This window comes from Rutidosis leptorrhynchoides, chromosome 4 (assembly GCF_046630445.1).
Source record: "Rutidosis leptorrhynchoides isolate AG116_Rl617_1_P2 chromosome 4, CSIRO_AGI_Rlap_v1, whole genome shotgun sequence".
In the NCBI taxonomy this organism is placed as follows: domain Eukaryota; kingdom Viridiplantae; phylum Streptophyta; class Magnoliopsida; order Asterales; family Asteraceae; genus Rutidosis; species Rutidosis leptorrhynchoides.
Window position 1 is genome coordinate 539,918,550 of NC_092336.1, and position 25,670 is coordinate 539,944,219.

Consider the following 25,670-nt stretch of genomic DNA (forward strand, 5'->3'; position numbering starts at 1 on the left):
TTGTTAATGTTCTAGGAAGAAAATTGTAATGGCACGATCTTGACTTGTCAAATTACCAGAATACCTCAGAAAAAGCCGAATCATCAAGAAATATTTTCTTGATATTTTAGAGGTTAAATAGAATACAAGAGTCATATAACATGGCACATGATGATGTTATGATCTGTGAATCATCACGTTCCATTTAGAAACTCAGCATGAATTACTGTAATATAATCACGTTGATCAAGTGTCATTATATTATACTAACTCATGCTTCAGTTTCCAACACTACTTCAAAAACATTCATATTTTAAACTCAAAGGTTTACAAAGTATAGGAACTAAACAGTTTCCTTTTTATGTAATACAGATAGCGCAAAGAGATATATGATTCCAGATAAGAATAGTTATGAAAATATCTTCAGAAATATGGAGGATATTTATAATGAAAGATACGATGATATCTTAGAATTTCTAATATCAGAGGATGATGAAGTATATTGTCTGTAAGGGTTTAGTGTCAGGAGCAAGGTATTCGTTAATGACTTCAGCAGACACTGAATCATTTGGATTCTTTAAAGGCAGGTTCAGTCTTTGTGATTTGTCCACAGCCTCCTTCATACTTTGCTCAATCCGTTTTCCAGTTCCAAAACTTCTCTATTTCTGAGCTTTGCTAATACACTAATATTTATCATCAAACTTTTTACTGCTAAGGTCGTTTACAGTTTTTGTTACTTCATCAGCATTTCGAGAACTAGTTCGCGGTTCAGAGTGTTTTTCAGAAACTTCACATTCGAAGTATGTAAGCCTTGGAAATAGACGTTGTGTATAACTGTTGGCGTCAACATGCTGTGCGATTTCAAAATACTGATTGCTAATTCCCAATGATTCGTATGGCAATTCTCGTTACAAGAGGTAGATGAGTAAATGATGAGGTTTCGATAAATATAATGATTCTTCGGAATGCCCAAGATCAGTGAAGTTGTTGGTAAGTTTATTGCTAATGTGGTGGAATATGAAAGGTTCTCCGGTAACAAAAGGGTAATCACATATATCAAAATTATGATAAGGCTACTCCGAATGAAAAAATCGAAGTTGTCTTGCTGGAGCTGTGATATAATTTGCTACTTTGCAAAGGAATTGCAAGGTTATTTTTGCTAATAAATGCCAAAAGATCTGACACAGATATGTGTTGAATTATGACTTTGGTTTCGAGAGCTTTTTAAGTACATAACTGTGGGTAATATGTGGTTGGATCATCATCTCGATTGCTCATTATTTGAAGTGTCTTCAGAGATTTTCGAAGGGTTTGAACACAGATTGTAATCGTTTGTATACATTTGATGTTCTAACACACTTTTGAAGTCAAAGTATAGCTTCGAAAGATATAGGAATCTAAAAGTGATGGTACCGGTTATATCTCAAATTGAATTCTGAGATTTTAAAATCAGAATATGTAATTGGGTTTGAATGAGTATGGTTGTTTTGATTTCTATGAAAGAATGTATATTATTGTGAAAGTAGGAAGTATAATTGATAATTTGCTTAATCTGATTCGAAGAATGTAACATATTAATTGTGAATTTTTATATATCTCTCGGGTATTACCTACCCGTTAAAATTTTTTTCACAATTAATATTTTGTACATAAGAATTTTATTACAGTCTTTATGAAAATATATATGTATATATTCTCCTCAGATGTAACATAGATTTTAATGAGTTAATACTAAATTAAACTCATTCGATTTACGGTTGGAACTAGAATTGAATAATTCCTTGAAGGCTTTAGAGGTTACATAAGTATTTCTTCAATAATATTGAAATTATGAATCAATACTTCATTATTTGTTGAGATGTGATGTTGGTTTTCGTTAAATTCTTGTGAACTTCGCAAAGTACGAATGATGTTATCTGAAAAGTTTCGGTTACATCAATGATGAAGTGTAAAATCAAATATATACTTGATTTATTAGGAATTGGAATTTGTTGAATTGAGACAGAGATTGTAGTTAACGATGGTTAAGTCGCGGGCGAGGGATGTACATTATTGCATATTTGTAATATGAATTAACCGAGTAGTTAAGATTCACACACAATAGCTTAGCACGGAAAGATTTATTTTTTATTTCAAAATATATATATATATATATATATATATAAAATATATATATAATTTCTTGAGAGGGAATGAGTTAATTCTTCATAACTTGTTGATACAATATACACGTTATTGATTCGTAATGATGTCCACAGTGATTCTTGAACTGATGGAGTTTGTGATGTTATAAGTGTTGTTGATTCTGATGTTGACTGTACTGACGATGCTGGTGACGTTGACGGTACTGTTGATGATGTTGGTAAAACAAGTTTAACTTGTTAATCACACACCATTTTTGTCAGGGTTTCTACTCTTCCTTCTATCATTTTGGTTCGCTTAACTGATTTATGGTTAGGGCTAGATTAGATAATCTCTAAGACTTTAGAGATTATATAATCGCCGCGGAATGTTTATCCAATGAAGTTAAGAATTAATACTTCGTCAGTTATTGTTGTTGGTACTCCTTAGTATCTATGGTGCGTATGACGTTGATGCTCGTGGGACAGATTGTGAAGTTGAGGTTTACAACGCGGTTGTGGTTGGAGGTGGTAATGGTACTGTTGGCGTTGATGATGGTGGTACTGGTTATGCTGCTGGTGCTGCTGCTGGTGTTTGTAATCTCTGCACCATATTCTCCAAAGCCACTACCCGAGCGCGAAATTCGTTGACTTCTTCTATTATTCCAAGATGATTGTCGGTCGGAACGAGCGGATAAATAAAATCTAGAATTTGATGTAGTATATAATCGTGACGAGATACCCTGGAAATGAAAGAGAAAATGGTGTCTCGAACAGGTTCGCCGGTAAGTGCTTCAGGTTCTTCGCCAAGAGGGCAATGTGGTGGATGGAAAGGATCGCCTTCTTCTTGTTTCCAATGATTGAGGAGGCTACGAACCCATCCCCAATTCATCCAGAATAGGTGATGACTGATTGGTTGATCCATTCCGGTCACACTGCTTTCGGAGCTTGAGTGAGATTCCATTTCGGAATCCGAGTGACTTGAACTGATGACAAATTCCATTTCGTACGATTGGATAAAGGATTTTTCGATATAAAATGATTTTTCGGCTATCGGGTGGTATTCTATTTACATAGGATATCTATATATAGAGATCAAAAGATTTCATAGATTACGGAGGAATTTGCGGGATATGTCAGGAAAAGTTTAAAGTAACAGATACGATAAGATATGATTTAGTAGATACGCAAAGATATGAATTTTATCTATACACTACTCATGCAATTAATGTAGCAAGACGTGTCTAGACTAATAATGATAAGCAGGTAATTTCCTATGGATGATAAGCAGATGATTTCCGACTAGAAATGATAAGCAAAACTTTTGACATGCAGACACGGTCGAAGTCCAGGCTCACTAATGCATCCTAACGACTTATCAGTTAGACACACTAATGCAGACCTGGTTCGCTAAGACCACCGCTCTGATACCAACAGAAAGGACCCGTTCATATACATTATAAACGATTCACAATAGTTGATTACATCGCGAGGTATTTGACCTCTATATGATACATTTTACAATCATTGCATTTGTTTTTAAAAGACAAACTTTCTTTACATCGAAAATTGACAGGCATGCATACCATTTCATAATATCCACTATCCAACTATAACTTGACTTAATAATAATAATCTTTAATGAACTCAATGACTTGAATGCAACGTTCTTCGAAATATGCCATGAAAGACTCCAATTAATATCTTTAAAATGAGCAAATGCACAGCGGAAGATTTCTTTAATACCTGAGAATAAACATGCTTTAAAGTGTCAATCAAAAGGTTGGTGAGTTCATTAGTTTATCATAATCATTCATTTTCATCATTTTAATAGACCACGAGAATTTCATTTCCAATTCTCATAAATATACGTCCCATGCATAGAGACAAAAATCATTCATATGGATTGAACACCTGGTAACCGACATTCACAATATGCATATAAGAATATCCCCATCATTCCGGGATCCTCCTTCGGAAATGATATAAATTTCGAAGTACTAAAGCATCCGGTACTTTGGATGGGGCTTGTTGGGCCCAATAGATCTATCTTTAGGATTCGCGTCAATTAGGGTGTCTGTTCCCTAATTCTTAGATTACCAGACTTAATAAAAAGGGGCATATTCGATTTCGATAATTCAACCATAGAATGTAGTTTCACATTCTTGTGTCTATTTTGTAAAACATTTATAAATATTGCGCATGTATTCTCAGCCCAAAAATATAAAGGGTAAAAAGGCAAATGAAACTCACCATACTGTATTTCGTAGTGAAAATACATATAACGTCATTGAACTAGTGCAAGGTTGACCTCGGATTCACGAACCTAAATTAATTATATATAATTATATGTTGGTCAATATTTGTCTAACAATTAGGTCAGGTCATAGTGTACCACAATCCTAATGCTCGAGACTAATATGCAAAAGTCAACAAAAGTCAGTTTGACTCAAAATGATTTCCAAAATTTATACATGATTATAATATATTTTAAATATCGTCGTTTTATATTTTTAAATATTTTTAAAAGATTTATTAGAGTAAATAATATAATTCATTTATTAATAAATAAAATTTTATATTAAAATTTATATAATAAAATATACTTTTATATATATTAAGTAATAAAATTTATAGGGTTCATTTAATATCATAAAGATAATATGATAGGTATTATTAAAGTAATTTATTACACGTAGTAAAATATGTTTGTATTACATATTTATTTGATAAAATAATATCTATAATGTTAGTAAGTAAAAGTTGTATTATTTTGTAATAATAATTATTATTATAAAAATATCAATATTTATAATTACTAAGATGATATTATGATAAAACGATAATTCTAATTATGATAACTTTAATATTTACGATAATTTTTAATATTATCTTTAAAATAATAATTCTATTTAAAATGATAATAAAAATGATATTTTATAGTAACAATGACATTTCTATTAAAATGATAATTTTTGTTAAAATGATAATTTTTGTTAAAATGATAGTTTTGATACTAACGATACTTTTAATAATAATAGTAATGATAAAAATAATAAGAACGATAATTTTATCTAAATCAATATCTTATAATATTTTAATTTTATCATGATACTCTTACTCATTATTTCCTAATCGTTTCGTTTAATAGCTTTTAATCGTCTTTTATATCGTGTTCATAATATTGATAATAATAGTAATCAAAATAATTAGGTGTTACTAATATTAGTTTTAATTACAATAATACTAATAATGATAATTACTATGACATTATTAACGATAATGATAATATAATAATAATAATAACAATAACCATTTTTAAATAATGATATATATATTAATAATGATAATAATAATAATGATAATAATAATAATAATAATAATAATAATAATTAGATAATAATAATAATTAGATAATAATAATAATAATAATAATACTAATTATAACTTTAATGATAATAACGATAGTAATAATAATAAAAATAACAATTTTTAATGATAAATCCTTTTATTGATAAAGATAATAATAATAATAATAATAATAATAATAATAATAATAATAATAATAATAATAATAATAATAATAATAATAATAATAATAATAATAATAAGATAAAACTAGAACGACTATAATAACAACGATAATAATAATCATTTTTAAAAATAATACAAACATTCGATGGACTATAACTTCAAATACGTTCATCGAAATCATTCGATATCTAAATGAAAAGTTCTTAATTTTTCGCTAGCTTTCCAACGACATGCATATCTTATACCTTATCTCAGTCGCATATATAACTAATTCAGGATTCAACATAACCTAACTAAAGGCAATATCAAAAGTACAAACATGCATAATCCTATATACTCGAGCACTAGTCAGGGATACACTATTAGTATGTAACAGTTAAATTATGAGTACTCACGTATCAATATTGAGATTCAATATTGCAGGAAAGGTAAGTAGACACAACGGAGATGATAAACACTATATTGACCTCACGAGCATACCCATGAACCATAACCAATCACCTCCATAGCTATAACTCATAATTTCCTTAATCCAATCTCACTCGAAAAACAATTTCGAAATCACTCGGACAGCACTCCGACGTAATATTTTATGTATACTAATAATATCTTGAAATAATACGGAGTAAATATATATATGTAAATCGATTGAGAGAGTTTAGAGAAAAATATTTTCAAGTTTCTATGAAATAATGAAACCTATTGAATTCTATTTATAATAGATTTTTGAATTATTAAAGTGAATTATTAAAGTATGAATTATTAAAGTGAATTATTAAAGTATGAATTATTAAAGTATGAATTATTAAAGTGAATTATTAAAGTATGAATTATTAAAGTGAATTATTAAAGTTAAATTAAAAATAAAGTAAAGGTAAAGTTTAAGTATAGTAAAAGTATAAAACTATGTACGTATAATACGCGTATAAATATATATAATATTAATTTAAACCGTTATATATATTTGATAAAATAAAATATAAATATCGTTATCTTTATCATACTGGTTAAGTAATGAGTTGTCAAAAGTGGTTCTAGATATTTATAAAAGTTATATACGTTTTAATAATAAAGTTCTTTTTAAACTGAAAATGTTTTTGTACGTTTGAAACTAAATCAAATAAATATAATAATTTTGTTTTCCAAAACCAAATATATTTTTAAGAATCATTTTGTTTAAAGGTTAAAATAATGGAAATCGTTATATCATAAAACGTTTTAGAAAAGTAGAATCATATATATTCATAATAGGTTTCAAGTTTTTAAATTACAGTCTGTTGGTGAATCATGGATAAAGTTCAAAGGTTAAATAAACGTATGAAATCATCTTAATGAAAAATGTCGAGTTACTTAACTTGTCGATATCCAACATCTAAGTTAGTTACACTTCACGTTCTTACTTATAAATCACTTTACCATTTTTTGAATGTTGTCAAAAAGAATAGATTTCTTAAATCACAGTGGACCTCATAACATAGACCCGTAATCATATCACAATGTATCTGATAAATCAATCATTTGATATTATCTTCTAATTCCATCTATAAACATATTGAAACAATACGTTCATGTAAAGTATTATACGTTTAATACTTTATTAATATTCTCAAGTTATAATATATATATATATATATATATATATATATATATATATATATATATATATATATATATATATACATATTTATTTATATATAACGGTTCGTGAATCGTCGGAATTTGGTCGAGGTTATAATGAATGTATGAACACAGTTTAAAATTCTTGAGATTTAACTTAACAAACTTTGCTTATCATGTCAGAATAATATAAAGATAAAGTTTAAATTTGGTTAGAAATTTCCGAGTTGTCACAGTACCTACCTGTTAAAGAAATTTCGTCTCGAAATTTGAGTGGAAAGGTCGTGAATGATAATAAGTATGTTTTCATGATGTATACAGGCTGAAAATTAGAGTTTTATCATCAGCGAATAATTTGGATAACCAATCCATTTATATGAAGAGTACGAATGAAGCTAACATAGAAGAGTGAAATGAGTAAGTGTAGATTCATCTTATCATTTGATGTAGATATGGTTGATTTCCAGATTTCAAGGGATTTGAAGAAAATCTTTGTAATAAGATTTGATTCTCCTGTAACAAAGGGAATTAGGATCCGCTTTAAATGCGATCGTCCATTTTAATTGTTCTGTCGGAGATTTTCTTATAAATTCACCTCCTTCATTTTCTTACAACTCACACCTTCTGTTGATGCATTTTATGCAAGTCCCTAGACATCTACCCACGTCCATTGCAGGTACAACAGTTTACATGCCACCATGATCGTTCGTTATTATCCTATCCATGTTTGTATGTGGTTACAGGAACTGCAGGAACGAGATTTGGATGTTTGACTATGTTAAACTTAGTCAGACTTCCAAGTGAAGCCTCACTCGTACGGCTGACAGGCTCATACGCACGGTTAATGCTGAGCTAAATCACAATTACAACCTAAATGAGAAGACACGAGTGAATGATCACTCGTACGGCTGATGAAGCCAACTCGTATGTGTGATGGATGAATCGTACGGGTGAGTCAACAGCAGGGGTATATAAAGTCTTATGTTCTTCATTTTAGGTTAAGCCTCTCATTTATTACACACACTCAGATCTGGTGAGCTCCTCTGATTCTCTCTCAACCCAAATCACCCAAGTGGTGAATAATAGCTCTAGGTGCTGATCTAATCACACTTGATTTAGTTGTGGTATGACTAAATTAATCCCAAAAAGCTTAACCTATTCACTAGAGGTTTTGATTCACTTATTTCGTCATTGTGTGAGTTAAATCTGTTGATTTCTAAGTTCCTAGTCATGTTTCATCACCTTCTATTCTTTCCCCCTCAACTCATATTTTAAAGTATTCATCAATATGCTCCATCCAGTTCTGATTCTCGATATACTTCTAACTTTCATATCGGTCATTCTTCTTTTTCATCTACCGCCGGAAGAATCTATTTACTTCTACTATACTCTTGGGTTTATAGTCTTTCTAGTTATCCCGTGTCTTTATATTGCTATATGCATCGATATATATGGTTTATAACTTTTGGTTTGTCGCTTTATATCTTCCCTTATATTTCAAAGTCTCTGTTTCTATCTTCTATAATCATTGTCATCCACAGTTAATGCTCTCTTTTATTTACTGCAATTTATACCCCAATTTCTATTTCGGAGTTTTGTCCTTTCATTTCTTCTTCTTGCGATTAAGTACCGCTTGTAATGGTCCAGAATTTGCAGATATGAATTTTGGAATGAACATTGTTAATGTTCTAGGAAGAAAATTGTAATGGCACGATCTTGACTTGTCAAATTACCAGAATACCTCAGAAAAAGCCGAATCATCAAGAAATATTTTCTTGATATTTTAGAGGTTAAATAGAATACAAGAGTCATATAACATGGCACATGATGATGTTATGATCTGTGAATCATCACGTTCCATTTAGAAACTCAGCATGAATTACTGTAATATAATCACGTTGATCAAGTGTCATTATATTATACTAACTCATGCTTCAGTTTCCAACACTACTTCAAAAACATTCATATTTTAAACTCAAAGGTTTACAAAGTATAGGAACTAAACAGTTTCCTTTTTATGTAATACAGATAGCGCAAAGAGATATATGATTCCAGATAAGAATAGTTATGAAAATATCTTCAGAAATATGGAGGATATTTATAATGAAAGATACGATGATATCTTAGAATTTCTAATATCAGAGGATGATGAAGTATATTGTCTGTAAGGGTTTAGTGTCAGGAGCAAGGTATTCGTTAATGACTTCAGCAGACACTGAATCATTTGGATTCTTTAAAGGCAGGTTCAGTCTTTGTGATTTGTCCACAGCCTCCTTCATACTTTGCTCAATCCGTTTTCCAGTTCCAAAACTTCTCTATTTCTGAGCTTTGCTAATACACTAATATTTATCATCAAACTTTTTACTGCTAAGGTCGTTTACAGTTTTTGTTGCTTCATCAGCATTTCGAGAACTAGTTCGCGGTTCAGAGTGTTTTTCAGAAACTTCACATTCGAAGTATGTAAGCCTTGGAAATAGACGTTGTGTATAACTGTTGGCGTCAACATGCTGTGCGATTTCAAAATACTGATTGCTAATTCCCAATGATTCGTATGGCAATTCTCGTTACAAGAGGTAGATGAGTAAATGATGAGGTTTCGATAAATATAATGATTCTTCGGAATGCCCAAGATCAGTGAAGTTGTTGGTAAGTTTATTGCTAATGTGGTGGAATATGAAAGGTTCTCCGGTAACAAAAGGGTAATCACATATATCAAAATTATGATAAGGCTACTCCGAATGAAAAAATCGAAGTTGTCTTGCTGGAGCTGTGATATAATTTGCTACTTTGCAAAGGAATTGCAAGGTTATTTTTGCTAATAAATGCCAAAAGATCTGACACAGATATGTGTTGAATTATGACTTTGGTTTCGAGAGCTTTTTAAGTACATAACTGTGGGTAATATGTGGTTGGATCATCATCTCGATTGCTCATTATTTGAAGTGTCTTCAGAGATTTTCGAAGGGTTTGAACACAGATTGTAATCGTTTGTATACATTTGATGTTCTAACACACTTTTGAAGTCAAAGTATAGCTTCGAAAGATATAGGAATCTAAAAGTGATGGTACCGGTTATATCTCAAATTGAATTCTGAGATTTTAAAATCAGAATATGTAATTGGGTTTGAATGAGTATGGTTGTTTTGATTTCTATGAAAGAATGTATATTATTGTGAAAGTAGGAAGTATAATTGATAATTTGCTTAATCTGATTCGAAGAATGTAACATATTAATTGTGAATTTTTATATATCTCTCGGGTATTACCTACCCGTTAAAATTTTTTTCACAATTAATATTTTGTACATAAGAATTTTATTACAGTCTTTATGAAAATATATATGTATATATTCTCCTCAGATGTAACATAGATTTTAATGAGTTAATACTAAATTAAACTCATTCGATTTACGGTTGGAACTAGAATTGAATAATTCCTTGAAGGCTTTAGAGGTTACATAAGTATTTCTTCAATAATATTGAAATTATGAATCAATACTTCATTATTTGTTGAGATGTGATGTTGGTTTTCGTTAAATTCTTGTGAACTTCGCAAAGTACGAATGATGTTATCTGAAAAGTTTCGGTTACATCAATGATGAAGTGTAAAATCAAATATATACTTGATTTATTAGGAATTGGAATTTGTTGAATTGAGACAGAGATTGTAGTTAACGATGGTTAAGTCGCGGGCGAGGGATGTACATTATTGCATATTTGTAATATGAATTAACCGAGTAGTTAAGATTCACACACAATAGCTTAGCACGGAAAGATTTATTTTTTATTTCAATATATATATATATATATATATATATATATATATATATATATATATATATATATATATATATATATATATATATATATAAAATATATATATAATTTCTTGAGAGGGAATGAGTTAATTCTTCATAACTTGTTGATACAATATACACGTTATTGATTCGTAATGATGTCCACAGTGATTCTTGAACTGATGGAGTTTGTGATGTTATAAGTGTTGTTGATTCTGATGTTGACTGTACTGACGATGCTGGTGACGTTGACGGTACTGTTGATGATGTTGGTAAAACAAGTTTAACTTGTTAATCACACACCATTTTTGTCAGGGTTTCTACTCTTCCTTCTATCATTTTGGTTCGCTTAACTGATTTATGGTTAGGGCTAGATTAGATAATCTCTAAGACTTTAGAGATTATATAATCGCCGCGGAATGTTTATCCAATGAAGTTAAGAATTAATACTTCGTCAGTTATTGTTGTTGGTACTCCTTAGTATCTATGGTGCGTATGACGTTGATGCTCGTGGGACAGATTGTGAAGTTGAGGTTTACAACGCGGTTGTGGTTGGAGGTGGTAATGGTACTGTTGGCGTTGATGATGGTGGTACTGGTTATGCTGCTGGTGCTGCTGCTGGTGTTTGTAATCTCTGCACCATATTCTCCAAAGCCACTACCCGAGCGCGAAATTCGTTGACTTCTTCTATTATTCCAAGATGATTGTCGGTCGGAACGAGCGGATAAATAAAATCTAGAAGTTGATGTAGTATATAATCGTGACGAGATACCCTGGAAATGAAAGAGAAAATGGTGTCTCGAACAGGTTCGCCGGTAAGTGCTTCAGGTTCTTCGCCAAGAGGGCAATGTGGTGGATGGAAAGGATCGCCTTCTTCTTGTTTCCAATGATTGAGGAGGCTACGAACCCATCCCCAATTCATCCAGAATAGGTGATGACTGATTGGTTGATCCATTCCGGTCACACTGCTTTCGGAGCTTGAGTGAGATTCCATTTCGGAATCCGAGTGACTTGAACTGATGACAAATTCCATTTCGTACGATTGGATAAAGGATTTTTCGATATAAAATGATTTTTCGGCTATCGGGTGGTATTCTATTTACATAGGATATCTATATATAGAGATCAAAAGATTTCATAGATTACGGAGGAATTTGCGGGATATGTCAGGAAAAGTTTAAAGTAACAGATACGATAAGATATGATTTAGTAGATACGCAAAGATATGAATTTTATCTATACACTACTCATGCAATTAATGTAGCAAGACGTGTCTAGACTAATAATGATAAGCAGGTAATTTCCTATGGATGATAAGCAGATGATTTCCGACTAGAAATGATAAGCAAAACTTTTGACATGCAGACACGGTCGAAGTCCAGGCTCACTAATGCATCCTAACGACTTATCAGTTAGACACACTAATGCAGACCTGGTTCGCTAAGACCACCGCTCTGATACCAACAGAAAGGACCCGTTCATATACATTATAAACGATTCACAATAGTTGATTACATCGCGAGGTATTTGACCTCTATGTGATACATTTTACAATCATTGCATTTGTTTTTAAAAGACAAACTTTCTTTACATCGAAAATTGACAGGCATGCATACCATTTCATAATATCCACTATCCAACTATAACTTGACTTAATAATAATAATCTTTAATGAACTCAATGACTTGAATGCAACGTTCTTCGAAATATGCCATGAAAGACTCCAATTAATATCTTTAAAATGAGCAAATGCACAGCGGAAGATTTCTTTAATACCTGAGAATAAACATGCTTTAAAGTGTCAATCAAAAGGTTGGTGAGTTCATTAGTTTATCATAATCATTCATTTTCATCATTTTAATAGACCACGAGAATTTCATTTCCAATTCTCATAAATATACGTCCCATGCATAGAGACAAAAATCATTCATATGGATTGAACACCTGGTAACCGACATTCACAATATGCATATAAGAATATCCCCATCATTCCGGGATCCTCCTTCGGAAATGATATAAATTTCGAAGTACTAAAGCATCCGGTACTTTGGATGGGGCTTGTTGGGCCCAATAGATCTATCTTTAGGATTCGCATCAATTAGGGTGTCTGTTCCCTAATTCTTAGATTACCAGACTTAATAAAAAGGGGCATATTCGATTTCGATAATTCAACCATAGAATGTAGTTTCACATTCTTGTGTCTATTTTGTAAAACATTTATAAATATTGCGCATGTATTCTCAGCCCAAAAATATAAAGGGTAAAAAGGCAAATGAAACTCACCATACTGTATTTCGTAGTGAAAATACATATAACGTCATTGAACTAGTGCAAGGTTGACCTCGGATTCACGAACCTAAATTAATTATATATAATTATATGTTGGTCAATATTTGTCTAACAATTAGGTCAGGTCATAGTGTACCACAATCCTAATGCTCGAGACTAATATGCAAAAGTCAACAAAAGTCAGTTTGACTCAAAATGATTTCCAAAATTTATACATGATTATAATATATTTTAAATATCGTCGTTTTATATTTTTAAATATTTTTAAAAGATTTATTAGAGTAAATAATATAATTCATTTATTAATAAATAAAATTTTATATTAAAATTTATATAATAAAATATACTTTTATATATATTAAGTAATAAAATTTATAGGGTTCATTTAATATCATAAAGATAATATGATAGGTATTATTAAAGTAATTTATTACACGTAGTAAAATATGTTTGTATTACATATTTATTTGATAAAATAATATCTATAATGTTAGTAAGTAAAAGTTGTATTATTTTGTAATAATAATTATTATTATAAAAATATCAATATTTATAATTACTAAGATGATATTATGATAAAAACGATAATTCTAATTATGATAACTTTAATATTTACGATAATTTTTAATATTATCTTTAAAATAATAATTCTATTTAAAATGATAATAAAAATGATATTTTATAGTAACAATGACATTTCTATTAAAATGATTATTTTTGTTAAAATGATAATTTTTGTTAAAATGATAGTTTTGATACTAACGATACTTTTAATAATAATAGTAATGATAAAAATAATAAGAACGATAATTTTATCTAAATCAATATCTTATAATATTTTAATTTTATCATGATACTCTTACTCATTATTTCCTAATCGTTTCGTTTAATAGCTTTTAATCGTCTTTTATATCGTGTTCATAATAATGATAATAATAGTAATCAAAATAATTAGGTGTTACTAATATTAGTTTTAATTACAATAATACTAATAATGATAATTACTATGACATTATTAACGATAATGATAATATAATAATAATAATAACAATAACCATTTTTAAATAATGATATATATATTAATAATGATAATAATAATAATGATAATAATAATAATAATAATAATTAGATAATAATAATAATTAGATAATAATAATAATAATAATACTAATTATAACTTTAATGATAATAACGATAGTAATAATAATAAAAATAACAATTTTTAATGATAAATCCTTTTATTGATAAAGATAATAATAATAATAATAATAATAATAATAATAATAATAATAATAATAATAATAATAATAATAATAATAATAATAATAATAATAATAATAATAATAATAAGATAAAACTAGAACGACTATAATAACAACGATAATAATAATCATTTTTAATAATAATACAAACATTCGATGGACTATAACTTCAAATACGTTCATCGAAATCATTCGATATCTAAATAAAAAGTTCTTAATTTTTTCGCTAGCTTTCCAACGACATGCATATCTTATACCTTATCTCAGTCGCATATATAACTAATTCAGGATTCAACATAACCTAACTAAAGGCAATATCAAAAGTACAAACATGCATAATCTTATATACTCGAGCACTAGTCAGGGATACACTATTAGTATGTAAAAGTTAAATTATGAGTACTCACGTATCAATATTGAGATTCAATATTGCAGGAAAGGTAAGTAGACACAACGGAGATGATAAACACTATATTGACCTCACGAGCATACCCATGAACCATAACCAATCACCTCCATAGCTATAACTCATAATTTCCTTAATCCAATCTCACTCGAAAAACAATTTCGAAATCACTCGGACAGCACTCCGACGTAATATTTTATGTATACTAATAATATCTTGAAATAATACGGAGTAAATATATATATGTAAATCGATTGAGAGAGTTTAGAGAAAAATATTTTCAAGTTTCTATGAAATAATGAAACCTATTGAATTCTATTTATAATAGATTTTTGAATTATTAAAGTGAATTATTAAAGTATGAATTATTAAAGTGAATTATTAAAGTATGAATTATTAAAGTATGAATTATTAAAGTGAATTATTAAAGTATGAATTATTAAAGTGAATTATTAAAGTTAAATTAAAAATAAAGTAAAGGTAAAGTTTAAGTATAGTAAAAGTATAAAACTATGTACGTATAATACGCGTATAAATATATATAATATTAATTTAAATCGTTATATATATTTGATAAAATAAAATATAAATATCGTTATCTTTATCATACTGGTTAAGTAATGAGTTGTCAAAAGTGGTTCTAGATATTTATAAAAGTTATATACGTTTTAATAATAAAGTTCTTTTTAAACTGAAAATGTTTTTGTACGTTTGAAACTAAATCAAATAAATATAATAATTTTGTTTTCCAAAACCAAATATATTTTTAAGAATCATTTTGTTTAAAGGTTAAAATAATGGAAATCGTTATATCATAAAACGTTTTAGAAAAGTAGAATCATATATATTCATAATAGGTTTCAAGTTTTTAAATTACAGTCTGTTGGTGAAGCATGGATAAAGTTCAAAGGTTAAATAAACGTATGAAATCATCTTAATGAAAAATGTCGAGTTACTTAACTTGTCGATATCCAACATCTAAGTTAGTTACACTTCACGTTCTTACTTATAAATCACTTTACCATTTTTCGAATGTTGTCAAAAAGAATAGATTTCTTAAATCACAGTGGACCTCGTAACATAGACCCGTAATCATATCACAATGTATCTGATAAATCAATCATTTGATATTATCTTCTAATTCCATCTATAAACATATTGAAACAATACGTTCATGTAAAGTATTATACGTTTAATACTTTATTAATATTCTCAAGTTATAATATATATATATATATATATATATATATATATATATATATATATATATATATATATATATATATATATATATATAAATATATATACATATTTATTTATATATAACGGTTCGTGAATCGTCAGAATTTGGTCGAGGTTATAATGAATGTATGAACACAGTTTAAAATTCTTGAGATTTAACTTAACAAACTTTGCTTATCATGTCAGAATAATATAAAGATAAAGTTTAAATTTGGTTAGAAATTTCCGGGTTGTCACAGTATCTTCCATTATAAATATCCTCAATATTTCTGAAAAATACCTCCATAACTATTCTTGTCTAAAATTAATTATCTCTTTGCTTTATCTGTATTACATCATAACGGAAACTATTTTAATTTCAAAAAAATTTTAACATTCGAATTTATGTTCATTGATATTATAGAGTAGTTTTGGAATGAAAGCATGAGTTAATGTAATATAATGACGCCCGATCAACGTGATTATATTATAGTAAGTCATGCGGAAGTTCTAATGGCACATGATGAAGGTAGTACTTGATCAACATTACCCTCACCATGTACCATGTTACGCGACTCTTTTATTTTACTTAACATATGAACATACCAAGAATGTATTTTCTTGATAGTTCTATACTTTCCGTGATTCCAGTAGTTTGCTAATATAATCATGCCATTACATTTTTCGTTCTGCTTATAACACTAGTTATGCTCATTTTAAATCCTATATATCGTATTTTCGGAGAAATCTTTATCATTTCATTTGTATTTCTCAATAGTGAGAAATTTATTGAACTTGTGCTTATCATAAAACGGAACCTGACCCATTTAGGGTACTCGAAATACTCCATTCATCGATCTTATCATTTTCTTTGATAATGATTATACTAACAATCGAATTCTTTTAAATAATTCAAGTTATATCATATTTCGTGATACGAAAATATCCTTGTTTTCGTTATCAACTTTCCTTAGCTAAATTTCGGGACGAAATTTCTTTTAACGGGTAGGTACTGTCATGACCCGAAAATTTTGGTCAAATTTAAACTATGATTATTCCAACAAGATAAGAAAATTAATGTGTTGCATTAAAATATTTTTATTCATACATTTAATTAACCATTGGACTTTACCCACGATTCACGAACAACCTATAATTTAAAACTCGAACCCGTCATGATTTATATATGAAATGGTAAAAATTTACTATTAAATGATGTTATTTCAAATTAAAAATTTTAAGCATTAAGTCATTTTATTTTTATGATATAATTTTTGTAATTTTTTTAAGAAACGAAGTTAAATTAAAAATGTACAATTTGTAAAGCACAACGTACAACAACGTGTAGCTTAAATAGTTGAATCGAAATTAATTCATTTACTATTCATATGAATAGTAAATGAAATGAAATAATTAATTTACTATTCACATGAAAGTGACATGATAGAAATTATTAATTATAAGTTACATAATATACCCCTGAAGTATTTAATAAATACGACTTTTTAAAAGTTTACGATTCAAATTTGATTCTAAATTTATTATTATATTATTATATTTTATTTCAATATTATTATATTTATTATATTATTATATTTATTATATTATTATATTAAAATTTATATTATATTATATATCTTTGTCCAGTCAAAAACTAGAAAAACACATATTACGCTTATAAACTTTATAAATGAACCTTTTTACAACTAATTTCATAAAGCTTAAGACCAAAACAGATATATATGTATTCAAATATAAAAAGTGGAATTTTTACTCATACTTTTACCCGTCAATTATTAGCAACAAGAGTACTCATACTTTTACTCATACTTTTACCCGTCAATTATTAGATATTATTGAATTCTATTTCACACGTTTGATTCCTTTTATTATTATATTATTTTAGTATTATTATATTATTACTTTATTATAATATTATAATATTATATTTTATTTCAATATTATTAAATTATTATATTTATACTATATATATGGAACGATTATGTTTCTGGTTCAATTCATTCACATAGATAGATATAGATATATTACTCCGTAGTACTAAATTCTTATTATTATTTTTATTATTATTACTCTTAATATTAATATTAGTATTATTATTAAGTAGTATCATTAATATTAGTATTAGTAATATACATAAAATACTACGACGGGGTTATGTTCAAGTGATTTCAAAATGGATTTTTCAAATGGGTTAAAGCTAAGGAATTCGTGGGTATTAAAAAAAAGAGGTTATGGGTATTGATCGGGGGTATTGTTCGTGAATCAAAGGTCAACCTTGCATTTATCATTTCCGTTGCGTCTGCATACTTTTCCTGCAATATTGAACCACAATATTGATACGTGAGTTTCATTTGCTCCCTTTTAAATGCTTTTGCAATATATATTTTTGGGGCTGAGAATACATGCGTATTTTATAACTGTTTTACGAAATGGACACAAGTACTAAAAACACATTCTACGTTGAGTTGTACCACTTTGCATATTTTTCCCTAATAGCTTGGTAACTAATATTTACATGTTGTAAGAGAATGTAAGCGCGAATCCTATTGATAGATCTATCGGGTTTGACAACCCCAACCGGGCTGGTCGCTCTAGTATCGTAAACGGTTGCATAGTACTTCGTTTTTACTACACTTGGTACATTGTAGGGAGATTTCATAATAAAGGGAATATGCCACATTAATTGTTAAGTATGGTTACCAAAGCGCTCAACAACTTATAGAATACTTTTATACACTTGCGAGTGTACGGATATTTATGAAAACTGAAATCTTGTGGTCTATTACTATTACGGAAATGATTGATTATGATAAACTATGAACTCACCAACCTTTTTGGTTGACACTTTAAAGCATGTTTATTCTCAGATATTAAAGAAGCTTCTGCTGTTTAACTGCTATGTGCATGGAGTCTTACATGACATATTTTTCAAGGAAACTTTGCATTCAAGCATTAATATGTATTATATTTTGACTATTTAGTCTATTGATGTATTATTATGAACTATCATTTATTGGGATTGTCTATATGTAGAAATCACCACAAGTCGAAAACATTTATATACATGTTTTAAAAATGTATACAGATTTTAAAACTTTCTTATATAGAAAGCGCGTCTTTTGAAATGAATGCAATGTTTGTAAAACGTATCATATAGAGGGAAAACCTCGCAATGTGACCGATGAATGATGTGCTGCGTCAATAGGGATTTTAGCGGGCCATCACATTTAATGCTACTCATGTAGTTTTGGAGGGTATAACTGAAGACAGCTCCGTATATTCTCAACGTGCTGATGCTGATGAGGCCTTCATTTATTTGACATCGTTTGAGTTTGTTTTTATCTTACACTTGATGAAGGAAATAATGGGAAGGACTAATATTTGATCTCAAGAATTACAAAAGAAAACCCAAGATATTGGCAATGCCATTAAGTTAGTGTCAACAATAAAGGTAAGCTTGAACGACTTCAGAAAGAATGGATGGGAATATTTCTTTAAACATGTAAAAGATTTCTGTGCCAAACAAAATATTGAAATGCCTGATATTAGTGCTATGTATAAGTCTGGTCGATATCGCCCTCGTCAAAAAGACAATCATGTTACTGTTGAGCATTTTTATCGAGTAGATATATTTATTAGTGCACTGGACAAACAATCACATGAGTTGCCTTTTAGATTTGATAATAATAATGCCACTGAGATATTAACTCTTAGCTCTGCTTTAGTCCCTAGAAAGGACTCGGATATGTTAAATACTGATCAGATTTGCTCACTTGTTGAGAAGTATTATCCCCTCGATTTTATTGAGCAAGAAATTATCCGGTTGAGGTATGAATTAGAGTTGTTCAATATTGAGAAGTCAAATGACCAAAAGCTATCTGACATTTCTACTATTTCTGAGCTATGTAGAATCCTTGTAAAAAGTAATAAATGTGAGGCATATGGTTTGATTGAAAGATTAACGCGACTCATTTTGACACTTTCGGTTTCCACTGCTACAACCGAGAGAGCATTTTCAGCCATGAAGTTATGTAAGAATCGACTTCGAAATAAGATGTCTGATGATTTTCTTGCATCGAATTTGGTGGTTTACATCGAAAAAGAAATTGCAGAATTGTTTGATTCAACGTCTCTAATGGATGAGTTTAAAGACCTTAAGGGTCGTCGAGCTCAGTTGTAGTATTTGTGTGCTCAACATTAAGCATTATATTTGTTTATTTTGAACTTCAAGTATGCTTTATCTATATATAAGAGACCACATATTTTGTATGAATTATTCCGTCCCCCCAATGTTAATGTTCAAGCTTCGCCACTGCCAACACGTGTTGATCAACGTCATATTTTTACTTTTTAAAGAACTCAAGCTACCCCCCCCCCCCCCCCCCCCCCCCCTCATTAGAGGGTAAAAGGACTTCCTTCCATTTAACTCATGCAATTTATATAACAGTTATAAAAGTCATTAGGCAAAATCCTAACAACAATTGTATACTTACAAAATGTTTAAAAAAAGTTGTACATGTACCAGAGAAATAAGAAATTGAAAACAAAAACCAATATAATTTGGTTGATTTACACATCCATGTTATTTTGTAAATTTTTATTTGTAAAGATTTTATATTGATAGAATTTCTCAAATCCTAGTTTTAATTACTATTACTAAATTACTAATTACTAAATTAGATCATATTCAGATATTGGAATAAATCGATTGATATGTTCTTCTTGTGCATATGTTGTCCATTCAAATCTAGTTTGTGAGATATTGGCACTTTACTTTTGGGGTGTCTGGGGTGTTTGACTAAAGATTTTTTTTATCAAGTAATCAGATTATAATCCACGAATTTGCATAATTATAACATGTTGATTGCCTATATTGATAATATTTATACTTAATTTTTGGTGACAATTTCGTATAGAATTGTAAATCAACAACGTTAATTTCATGAACTTTTAATACTTAAATAGCTTGAAATTGATTTTAAGTGAATTTCTCTAAGAGGTGACATATGTGAGAACTTTTAATGGATACTTTGATTTTGTGAGTTGTCATCATTTTGTCCAAGTCTTTTTTATCTAGACTCGGATTGAGTTGATTCAAAATGTCAGTTGTTCGTATCGAAAAGGAGTAAAACTTTTATGTTGATGGTTTCATGTAATTCTGAACTAAGGGGCCAGTAAAAAGCTAGCAGCAGCTAGAAATGACGTAGATGTGGACAACGGTACTATGTTATAAAAGAATAGCAAGAAGGCTGCGATAGTCTTAGGGAGTTTTTTCTAGCAAGGAAAAAGATACTCGTGATGATTTTATGAATGTTTACAAGCATGAAGCATCTACCAAGTCATGTACTGCAATCGGTTAGCCCATAACTATGGGAGTTGTTAGCCCATTAAATAACGCGAGCTGTGGCAGTTAGCTGATTATTGGGCCGAACATTTCTTAAGCCCCAAGCTGTCCTGCACGTTCTATTTTTTTATATATCTATTTTACGAGCACTTAACAATAGTTACCATTCATTCATTCACTCAATTTAGTTTTAACGTTTGTTACAGCATCTCTTTTGATCGGAGGAACCGTACGAATCGGAGAAGTCAACTTCTGAGTTCGTGGGGTTTCTATTCGTTTCTGATTTTTGTGCATCCGAAGTCGTATACTAAAGATCCTTTCTCATATTTTAGGGTTTGTAAATTATTTTCTACGGAGTATTTACTTACCATTTAATTTATTAATCATCACGGCAACTAAGGACAATCGTATACAAAGATTTCGTGATTTTTCTAGTAATCTCTTTTTTTATCTCAACATATTTTTTTTTTTGGTAAGCGAGGAAACTCTACTAGGAACCATAGATCACATTGGCTCCCGTAGAAGGTAAAAACTCGGGTAATCAAGCCCCCGAGCGCGAGACTTGATACCGGGTGAATTGCATTATGCGCACCCTCTAGTCACCGAGAGTGGCCACTCAGACAAGCCTAGTTTGTTTTTTTGTTTTTGTTTTTTTTTTTTTTTTTTTTTTTTTTTATCTCAACATTCAACAACAACACTAGGTGAACGGGCATTTGGGGTTGTGACATCCGATGGACAAAGGAATTAATGGTTTGGATGTGAGATTTTATTTTATTTCTTTCTTTATTATGCGTGTTTTTTTTTTTTTTTAATTGTTTACTGTTTCTTAAATAGAAATATTGAGTATTTTGCGATTAGGAATTTATTGTTAGCCTAGTGATTATTAGCCTATGTATTACATTATTTGGGCTCAGCTAATTTATTATTGTTAGGGTTTTAGCCTATATATGGTCTGTATGTATCATGTTCCAGCATCAATCAAATAATAACTCAGTATTCAATTGTGTACGATAAACATTTATATACTCCAATTATATTCATAATTAAGTTTTTGATTACATCCAAATTTGGAGGTTTTATGCTTTAAAAATATTCTCTGGGTGATTATCTAAAATCATCTAAATATTCAACCGGTTTTCTTTTAAGTTACTCTTTTTAATGTTACACTTGTGACTCTTCAGAGATAAAAACATGTCTCAAATCAATAGTTATAACTGAATGGGTTAAAGGAGTCACCTCTAGTAGGTACTTTAACTTCAATGACGTTCGGCAAACTGGTATGACGTATACTTATTTTCAGTTATCGTCCAATTAATACACATCTTGACGTTCAGTCTACAGGACTATATAGTTATCATGTGTATTTGGTTAACTATAATGTTTTTTGTTAGAAGAGATTAAATGCTCTTTTCCGTTAAATAATGATTATTATTTTAACAATAATACGATGTGTCTATATACGCAGCATTTGGAACCTGTAATCAAAGAAAAAGTACCGGATATCGGTTCTTTGTTAAACAAAAATATTTATATGATGGAAGCCGAGTTGGACCGTATTGGGAGGCCAGTTGCAGTTGATGCTGGAGTAAGTATATTTGTACCTTTGGATGCCCTAATAAACATGAATTAAATGTATTTAATTTGTTTAAGTGCTCTCTTTCAGTCTCAGCTGTATACCATCTTGGAACTTTGTCGTGCTTTCAACAAAATCTTCAACAAGAATTTAAATGGGGGGTAATTGTCTTTCTCAAATATTTCAATTTTATTTCACATGGTGATGTTATTGCGTGCGGAGAGTGTACGTGTGTTTGTGTGTGTATGAGAAGATAAACATTAAGTCAAGTATTGGTTTAATCGTCTAGGTTTCACGATCCATGGCATATATTCTCAAGAGTGTTACTTTCACATATTAAAACGATAATAGAAACTGAAGGCCGGGCAAAATCAAGTGGTTCGGAGGTATCTTCACCTGATGGCAAAAACGAATATCTTTGGTATGACTAATGATTTATCCAAATTACAGCCCTGGTACTCTCGGAACTTTATATATACATATAACATTTGTAGTTAGTTTGCTTAAAGTCAATGAGGCCTTGCTTCATTGGTATCCATGTTTCATGGATTCGAGAGTGACCCAGGTTCGAGTCTAACAACTAACAACTAACCTTGCCTTTCAAAAAAAAAAAAAAAAAAAAAAGTTAGTTTGCTTAAAATGTGGAGAATATTTTTCAGATCTTGGGAAAAAATTTCCAAGGCTCGTTGGAAGGAAGAGTTGGGAATGGCTGAGATGTTTCCTTGTAAAGGTCAAACGTGGTCAAAAACAGGAATAGAAACAGGAATAGTACGTGAGGGGAAAACATATTGTTTTCTTGAAGATACACTGTAAGTATATAAGATTCACTACCAAGGATGTAAATAATTTTATGCTAAACATGATATGTAATTTTGTAAAGAGGTGTTGCAATTAATGTGTAGGTTTTTGGCTGAGATCGGGGTTTTGCATTTGTTAGACGATGAGGATAAGTTAATTCCATTGAAAGATATTCATAAGAAGGTTGTAAAAGGTGTAGGTGGATCTTGTTTAAAGTCATATAAAGTATACAAGCACCTCAAGCTTTTGGGTTACAAAATCAAAAGACATGGTATTTTTTGGAGTGTAAAGCATGCTAACAACACCGCTGGTGCTGAATCTGTTGATGTCGGTTCGATTACCGATATCACTGAATCGTTCAGTACGCTTCAGATTAAGCAAGTTAAACCAGTTTTTGATGTTTATCATCCAAGTAGCAAGTTTAGTAAGTCAAATCCAGGCAATCCGATGTTTGTTCTCTGCATTAACTTTAACACGTAAGATTAACTGTTGGAGTGTGGAGACATTTAAACACGGATTTTGCAGATTTCGGTAAGCGTGAAACAGAGAAAAACAGATCAAAAACAGAGCAAATTGATTGTGCGCGGTGATGGTGCGCGGCGCGCTCCCTGCGCGCACTAGAGAAGTTTTGATCAGAAGGCTTGCTCGAAGTTTGGGAGTGTGCACGGTGCGCACGTTTAAGTGTGCACGGCGCGCACGATGTCTGGCAGCAAGTGGGCAACTTGCACACATGGGATCCGATCTTGATTGATTCTCCTTTCACTTTAGGTGCTTAGTGGGTTGCTTTACACCACTAATTGTGGCTGTGATCATGTCATTAGTGGGTGTAAAGCATGGCTACTTGGTTTATCTTTCATGATTACTAGCACACTTGAAGATCAAGTTGTAGTTTGGTTGGTTTCTTGTTTGCTCTATATATAGAGCTCATTCATAGTCATTGTAACACACCACTCTCAAATATTCAGTAAATAAACGATCTCTAGTTGGTCCGTGGACTAAAGCAATCACAACGATTGCATATAACCACGTTATATCTTGTGTCGATTTACATTTTCGCATTTATTATCTTTCATTCATTAAGTGGGTTGAGTGATCTTGATAGTATCACTACTCGGCTAGTAATCTTGTAGAATTACTAGCGTTGTTTGGGTCCTAATATCCTAACAACTGGTATCTAGAGCACAAGGTTTCGTTAAGGGAACGATGGCGGAAGATGGGAAGTTTAGAATCGACCGATTCGATGGAAGAGACTTTGGCTTTTGGAAGATGCAAATTGAAGATTACTTGTATCAAAAGAAGCTACACCAACCCTTGTTAGAGACCAAGCCCGAAAGCATGGACGATGCCGATTGGACGCTTTTGGATCGTCAAGCTTTGGGTGCTATTCGTCTTTCACTTGCTAAGAACGTTGCATACAACGTTGTGAATGAGAAGACGACGTTTGCTTGCTTGAAAGCACTCTCTAACATGTATGAGAAACCTACAGCTGCAAATAAGGTATTTCTCATGCGTCAATTGTTTAATACTAAGATGAAGGAAGGTACGAGTGCAACGGATCATATCAATGAATTTAATAATATCTTTTCAAGACTTGAATCGGTAGAGATTAAGTTTGATGATGAACTAAAAGCACTTATCTTGCTTTCATCATTACCGGAAAGTTGGTCGGGTACGGTTACCGCAGTTAGTAGCTCTACGGGAACTACTAAG

General features: G+C 30.2%; 3 protein-coding genes across 3 annotated transcripts in view; all 3 read left to right on the forward strand.

Annotated features, from left to right (window-relative positions):
• Positions 1–19,630, forward strand: part of LOC139842613 (uncharacterized) — a 30,932-nt gene extending 11,302 nt beyond the window's left edge. The window contains exon 3 of the mRNA XM_071832733.1: positions 19,491–19,630. Within this exon, the coding sequence (XP_071688834.1) occupies positions 19,491–19,630 (140 nt within the window). The remainder of the gene's footprint in view (positions 1–19,490) is intronic.
• A 150-nt stretch (positions 19,631–19,780) lies between these two features.
• On the forward strand, positions 19,781–20,425 carry LOC139842615 (uncharacterized). Its single transcript, XM_071832734.1, has one exon. The coding sequence runs from the start codon at positions 19,781–19,783 to the stop codon at positions 20,423–20,425; it is 645 nt and encodes a 214-aa protein (XP_071688835.1).
• Positions 20,426–21,779: 1,354 nt separating this feature from the next.
• Positions 21,780–23,602, forward strand: LOC139904090 (phragmoplastin DRP1E-like). Its single transcript, XM_071886024.1, has 4 exons — positions 21,780–22,347; positions 23,055–23,174; positions 23,253–23,323; positions 23,452–23,602. Exons 1-4 carry the CDS (start codon positions 22,321–22,323, stop codon positions 23,591–23,593), a joined length of 360 nt encoding a protein of 119 aa, XP_071742125.1. The 5' UTR covers positions 21,780–22,320; the 3' UTR covers positions 23,594–23,602.
• Positions 23,603–25,670: the final 2,068 nt, after the last annotated feature.

Bases quoted from the DNA above. Each gene is read 5' to 3' on its own strand.
- LOC139842615 (XM_071832734.1), top strand. From the start codon at position 19,781: ATGCCTGATATTAGTGCTATGTATAAGTCTGGTCGATATCGCCCTCGT.
- LOC139904090 (XM_071886024.1), top strand. From the start codon at position 22,321: ATGGACAAAGGAATTAATGGTTTGGAT. The intron at 22,348-23,054 runs GTGAGATTTTAT...CTATATACGCAG, and splicing joins AAGGAATTAATGGTTTGGAT to CATTTGGAACCTGTAATCAA. The intron at 23,324-23,451 runs GTAATTGTCTTT...TTAATCGTCTAG, and splicing joins AACAAGAATTTAAATGGGGG to GTTTCACGATCCATGGCATA.